The 7,314-nt window shown below is 44.4% G+C and overlaps 1 protein-coding gene across 1 annotated transcript in view; it reads right to left on the reverse strand.

Annotated features, from left to right (window-relative positions):
- Nucleotides 1-7,314, reverse strand: part of LOC104494349 (teneurin-2-like) — a gene marked incomplete at its 5' end in the record, with an annotated part of 64,197 nt that overhangs the window by 31,156 nt on the left and 25,727 nt on the right. Inside the window, one exon of the mRNA XM_010137164.1 lies at nucleotides 5-65. Coding sequence (XP_010135466.1) covers nucleotides 5-65 — 61 coding nt within the window. The remainder of the gene's footprint in view (nucleotides 1-4; nucleotides 66-7,314) is intronic.

Raw genomic sequence — 7,314 nt, forward strand, 5'->3', positions numbered from 1 at the left:
ACACTGCCAGCTGTTCTGACCCAGCGTGCATCTCCCGTTGCCATTGCACAAATCAGGGCAGCCATCTGGTTGAAGAAATGGAGAAGGTAAGTACAAGCACACTCGTTCACACTGCCACTCAGACTCCCGACACGTTACTGTGCAGACAAAAAGGCTCCTTCCTGCTGGTGGGATAAACACTCTCCTGGCCCAGAGCCACAGCCCTGGGGTGGAGAAGGAGCGTGAAGCAAGTGGACACCCCAGAGAAACAGGGATTTAACTCAGTGGCAGGGGGGGGTCTATATCCAGCCCGGGATAAACACTCTCCTGGCCCAGAGCCACAGCCCTGGGGTGGAGAAGGAGCGTGAAGCAAGTGGACACCCCAGAGAAACAGGGATTTAACTCAGTGGCAGGAGGAGTTCTATCACCAGCCTTAACACTTGTTTTAAGAACCCTGCAAAGGTGCGGATCTCGAGTTAGCAGAAATTAGCCTGCTGACAGAAGATCTTGGCCTCTTAGTTTTCCCACTGTATATGTGCATATACGTACATACGAGGGAGAACACCTTCTTCAACAAGCACATCAACAATGCTCAGAGTGCCTTTTACATAGTGCACTGCTGCTCTAAACACCAAGTTTAAATAAACAATTCTGGAAAATATTTTCCTTCTTTAACAGTCATTTTAGAAGATCTACTTATTTAACACCAGGTGTACTTATGCTATGATGTAATGTTTCGCACTTTCTCAAAGACATGTTGGACAAGATAACCCACAAAAGATGTATGTTTTGCATTGACTATAGATATGATGTGACTTATTGTACAGCAAGAGCTGCATTAGGAACAAAAGCATTAATTAGCTATGGTGCTTATATGTTCTAACAAAATGTCCACAGGTCACAGAATACCTTGACTGCTTCTTCCTGAAACCAAATGGGTCTCAGGAGGCACTACTGCATCTTACCAAATATTACTTAATATTCATTATGAAAAAGGGTAAGAAAACCAAATTCCAGCCTTGCTATATACCCTCAAATGCATCAGCACCCAATCCACACAAGCACGTTTTTTTTGGTGGAGTCAACAGACTTGAGAGTCCCGCAGCAGCCCTCTCACAGCACCTTTTCATGAGTCCGAGCAGGAGGAGAAGGCTGCGTAGCCAAACTGGCAATAGATGTTGGATCCCAATCACCCACAGTCTCTCGTTTGGGTTGGAAATACAGTCTAATCCTGCCATCTCTATAACCACCAGAGAACATGGAATAATTAATCTCATTGCTGTCTTGTGCAGAAAATTTAATCTCAAAAGAGCTCACAAAGCTTCATGCTCTCTCATTTTCCCCTCCACCAGCAGTGATGGCTCACTGTCAGCATCAACATCTGCGGGGACCTGCTGCAGCCACTGACTGGCTGGGTTAGTCCTTTGCATTTACCACCGTGACCCCAAGCTGTGACTATTAAATAATCCACTCCCTTGCCCAGGAATTTTAAGAGCACTAAGGAACTAATGGGCACCCTCCCAGAGTGCGGATCCTCTTCAGCAGCTGTGAGTGAGGCAGACAGCAGTGAAAGCTAATAAACATGTTTTCTTTGAGCAGCACCACTGCAGAAGTGCGGCGCTGGAGACAGGTGAAGATGACTGTATGTTGCCTCTGTGCCCCTCGGCCTCTGCAGGGGACCAGGAATAGGAGCAACTGTCAAACTAGCAGAGCTTTCCTACTAGCGCTGAGAGGTTGGGCAGCCTGGCAGCAACCGCTAACTTAGACTGCCCGTGCGTGTCGATAACCCACAGCGCTGAGTCTGTGTCTCTCCTCACTCCTCCCAGACGCCTTTGCTGTAGCCAAGTGCTGTTAGAGAGAAGCTCCTCTGACCCCATACTGGTCTTCACACTGCTGCAGGAGCTTCCCATGTGGAATCACAGAATGAGACCTGTAAGATCATTGAGTCCAACCGTTCACCCAGCTCTGCCGGGGTCCCTAAACCACGTCCCTCAGCAGCACATCTGCACGGCTTTTAAACCCCTCCAGGGATGGGGACTCCACCACCGCCCTGGGCAGCCTGTTCCAATGCCTGACAACCCTCTCTGTAAAGAAATTCTTCCTGATACCTAACTTAGATCTCCCCCGGTGCAGCTTAAGGCCATTTCCTCTCCTCCTGTCACTTGTCACATGGGAGAAAAAAGCGAGCTGCTTTGTATCCTGGTACTCACACAGTACTGGTAGCACAGTATGTAGGCATTCACCTCTACTTTTCCTTGTTGGGTTGTTACCTGATACATTCATAGTGATTAATTAAATTTTAATAGGGCAAAGTAGTAAGCGAGCTGCTTTGTATCCTGGTACTCACACAGTACTGGTAGCACAGTATGTAGGCATTCACCTCTACTTTTCCTTGTTGGGTTGTTACCTGATACATTCATAGTGATTAATTAAATTTTAATAGGGCAAAGTAGTCCACCGTCACATTAATTTTCAATGTAATTCTGAAAGGTTCCTTTACCGTTGTTTTTTTAAAAATGAATGCTGGACCTGTGGAAGGTGCTGAACAGAGACCTTTGAGACCTTAGCTGTCCCACGGAAAAGGTTCTTAATATGTAACAGCAACCACCGTTTCTGCGCATTGTGCTACCAAAGATGTCTGTACCTGCATCACTTCTAGCGCTGGCACAGCAGCCTCATCTCCACCGCAGCTCTGCGGAGTAAGACACCTGACCTCTGCGAACAGGGCCAAGACCATTCAGCTGATTTACTCAGCAAGCTATCAGAAGGTAGAAACTAGTCCTAGAAGTTTTATTTCAGTGCTGTTGTGTATTAACTAAATACAGCGCCCCTTTACCTCAAATGTAAGGTTATCTTGGCATTACATATCTTACCTATAAAAGAATTGCACTTACTTTTCAGCACAGCCAAGGCATTTATTTTACCTCTTTCATTTGTCAGGTTGAGTGACCAAAATGATAATGTTTGAGGAGAGGCATCATACTGCAGGACAAATTACTTGTTTTAAATGGAAGACAAATAGTAATTGTGAATATACACACCTGGTTGGCTTTATTCTGAGGCTCTGGAGAGAATTAAATCACTGAAGCAGTTTGCTTTGCAGCATAGAGCAAGATGAAAACATGAACAGTAGGGAGCTAGCAAAATCTCTGAGAAGTTTTACGTGCAGCTGGAGATTAATGGACATGACTTTCCGTTTAGCTTAAAGAGAGAAGCAAGCGTCACTGGTATAGACGTGATATTGCTGGGAAACACTATGCTACATCTGTAGAGTTTAACTGTGCCCTTCCAAAGACAGCCTGTGTTTCAGTAACAGAAATATCAGAACGAATGGAAAAAACAGCAGTAGCCTACAATAATGTCTTCCTTAAAAGATCTATTTAATTGATGATGTGTTAGCTTTCAAAAGAGATTTAAGTAATGAACTATTTAAGGTATCTTGTGTGGTTATGCGTGTTCCTATACATGTGTGGGTGCACACATGCATTTCTGTCTTGCCTGTCTTTCTTCAGGCAAGTATTTACACAGCATTGCAGTCTGTTAGACCAAAGTTTGGACTAACAGCCTGTTGACCAACGAGACAACAGAGCACCGTGGTCATTCGTTAATAAATATAAACTTTTCTAGAAGAAAACTAGTTAGGTAGAGAACTAAATCCATTTAAATCTTCCTACACGTGCACAGTGACTAGACCCTCTGCACACACAGCATTCGCACGTGGCTAATGGGTCTTGTTGCCCTTCAACGGGCTTTGACAGTGGACGAGGTCACAAAGTGCCTGAGGAGCCTTCAGAGTCTCATCTCAGCAAACGCTCAGTGCTCGCAGGTGGACAGAGGGTCTCTGCTGGAAACACCCGCTACGCAGCGTATCCTAACACGCCTGCCTTCAGGCTGCAGTCCTTGCTCACACCCAGCAGGGTATCACCTCCTGGCTGCCACGGAGTACGGCAGGCAAAGAATAAGCAAGGGAGTCGCAGAGGGAAGGGCCATCAACACCTAACCTTAAGAAGTAACCTGCCATGGTACGAAGCTCTCAGTCACAGCACAGAAAAGGGCCCTCCAAGCTAAGAGACAGGCTGCTTTTCCCGGCAGGTAGAGAAGTTCCACTCATTTTTTTCTGTTACGGTATGCTTAATGGAAAATGTCCAAGGCTGGGCTGAAGAAACAGGAAGTGCTTGTTTCACGTGCTAGATTGACAACCCGTTTATTCAGAGAACGGGCAGAGTACAGGCAACAGCAGTGCAAGCGTCTCACACTGCTCTAGCAATGTCTCCACACAGGCTGCTGCTGCTCGAGGTGAAACACGAATATCCCCTCTCTTTCGGCCCCCGACTTGCCTGTGGGACTCGTAACCGGGAGCTTTAACATAGGTACACAGGTGCTTACAACTAAATCAGCGAGAAAGCTTTCAGTACATTTTGCAGTGTAGTGTCAGGAGTCTGTGACGACCATTGTGAGGGGCGTTAGAGTCAGACGAGTCATCAAAATCCAAGTACTAACGTTCACTCCTCTCCACACCACAGACAAACTGCCCAGTATTCATGTAAAGTGGCTGCTGGGAGGCAGGGGTAGAGAAAAAGGAGAAAATAAAGGCACTGCATCTCTGGGTCCAAGAGAGGATGATGCAAACTGGTGTTTTGTACATATGAGACCCCAAAACACTTTTTAGCACTCTTGAGGAACAGAACAATCTCTACAATCCCGCAGTCCTCGAACACTAGGGCTAGTGTTTAATGCCTAGCTCATCTCCTCTCAGTTTTTTATCCCCAAGTACCCAACTAAACTGGAGTAACAGAACCAATTCATTAACGGATTTCATGGCGTTTCGTCCTTCTTTTTGCACCAACAGGCTGTACATTCTTACCGTGCTCATGGTTTAAAAAGCCCATTTCTTGGCAAGTTAATATCATACCACAGCTCTCTAATTTGGGGAGCAGGTTCAGCAAATTTATCCATTTCCATGCACAGGGACTCCTGCCCCCTACACACCTTTGTTGTTTCTCAGTACTTGAAAGCCCTTCACTTACACTTCCTCAGCTTAGCCCTTCCAGTGCACATACGGTGACGGTACACTAAAATGAAAGGAACTTTGGTGATACATCATACAAATCAATTAATCTTACTTCCTATTATTAATATTCATGGAGAAAAGTGATCAAAAAGGTTCAAGACCTTTGGTTAGACACAATAGGACAAGAAAGGTCCCGTCTGAAATCCTTACAATCCAAAACACAAAATAAGCTTAAAATCCTAGATTTTGTTATTTGTATATAGAGCTTTGCATTGGCACAGTCCAGGATAGGGCCTAGAAGATGCCATACCAATACAAATTACAGTGTTCTGCACAGCAACCACAGAAAAATAAACAGTGAGTCTACAAACCAACAAACATTGCTGTTACTGAGGTCATTGTGAGCAAATTTAAGTCTATTCCTTCCTCCAGGACTATGTAAGCTTTGTCCATTTCTATAGTTCTACATTTTCAAAACTTATGAGAGATTTATGAAAAGCTGAATTTAACAAGAAAGTCTGCAGAATCATTATGAATAGAAAAAACCCCCCATGAACAGTGCTTATTTCAAAGTGATAGTGTGAGGTATATTTATGAGACAAAATAGAGAAAGCTCTTAGGTTCCATCTACAACGAAATTATTGAGACTAAATTATAAGGTGATTAATTCATTTTTGAACTCAGCAAATTAATTTCCAGTATCTAGGCAGTAAATGAAAAATTCTAATCCAATTTTGGGTAAATCCAGCACAGAGTTCCGTTTCATTCCACTGATACAATCTCCAGGTATACAAATACACATGTACCCAGCTACTCAGGCATATATAGATTTCCTTTTGCATAAACTACTTTAAAACTCCAAAACAAACATTTTAAGTAAATTGAACTATGAAGACACACTGTCCAATTAATTTGTAGTTTCAGTCAAACCATCAGAAATCTCACTTACGGTGGGGCCAATCATTCTGGAAAAGAAGGGAGGGAAAGGGCAGCCAGGAAAAAAGAAGTTAAAGAAATCTTGTTCTTTTTGAAGTTTTCAAATTCGAAGGCATAGGTAGACTCTTCATGTAATTAAAGGAAAACTGGGAGTAGGAGAGAAGAGGAAAAGAAATAGAACGTCTCTTGGTGATATCCCACGACTACTTACAGAAGTGGACAATGTTTTTGGCCTCCACTCAGTTTGTACATGGAAAATTAGATGTAAATCAAGAGTTTACATATTCTGAGCCTTCTGATCCAAGGCGTCTATCAGCCATCTATCCTCCAACCTCCTCCAAACAGTTTCTTCAAGCAGACAGAATGGGTTCCCAGCTCCTTGCCCCCGTTAGCGCAGGCGCAGCGCAGCTATGGTCTGGAACACAGCATCTCTTGTTTATCCCTCCACCTAACCTCATTTTACACCTCCTAACCCAAAGCCCGCCGGCAGTCAGTGGAGGCTGTTCATGGACTTGAGCTGACACTGGACGGGTGGTCCTACGGGTGAAGATGCCCTGCAGTGAAGAGCATGTAGCACAGCAAAGGACACACAGGAGTTTCAAGGGAAATATTTAATTTACGTTTAAATCCTTCTCTTGCCATTACAGCTGTTAACTACAGAACTGTAGCAAATAAAAGTAGACTGTGATATGATTGTACCTACAGCATGTAGAGAAATGACATAAAAGTAGTAATGATAACAGCCTGTTTAATTTGGATTTTACAGGATAATCACTGTTTTCATATTTTCCATCCATTCCTTCAGTAAGTTGCTGGTATGCCTCCGGCTATCTAGTAAATAATAAACGAGGTACATAGAACAAGGTACCTAGCAACACTGAAAAGAAAATTAGGCTTTTTATTTGCTATTGTTACTTCTTAATCCTTCAATTCCAAAGCCTGCAGGGCTTAGTTCAGGCCAAAGAAAGGGCATACAAACAAAAATGACAATCTTACGGTAGGCACACACAAGTGAATTTCTGTGGAGGAATACCTCACCTGGAATAAACCCAAACCCCGAACATGTAACTAACCGTATGTCAATGCCATACAGTACTGGTTGAGTGAGAGGTGAGGCCCCTCTGAGTGAGTCTGGACAGTCCCAGAACAAGCTGGAGAGCCGTGCAGAGGCACTAGCTCGGGTCTCTGAAGCTGGAGTCAGAGATTGACAAAGTGGTAAGAACTAACCCAGCCTTTCAGCGTAACGGAAAGCCCCATCCCTCTGCTCAAGCACCACAGCAGTGTGCCTTGTGTTTCCAGAGGGCTCACGTGGAGCAGGAGCTTCTCCGTGGCTTTGAAGCATTTCTCACCAAGATGCTCTGACTAGCCTTGCTGCTTCCCGCCCCCCC

The sequence above is a fragment of the Buceros rhinoceros genome, unplaced genomic scaffold (genome assembly GCF_000710305.1).
Source record: "Buceros rhinoceros silvestris isolate BGI_N320 unplaced genomic scaffold, ASM71030v1 scaffold13815, whole genome shotgun sequence".
Taxonomy (NCBI): Eukaryota; Metazoa; Chordata; class Aves; order Bucerotiformes; family Bucerotidae; genus Buceros; species Buceros rhinoceros.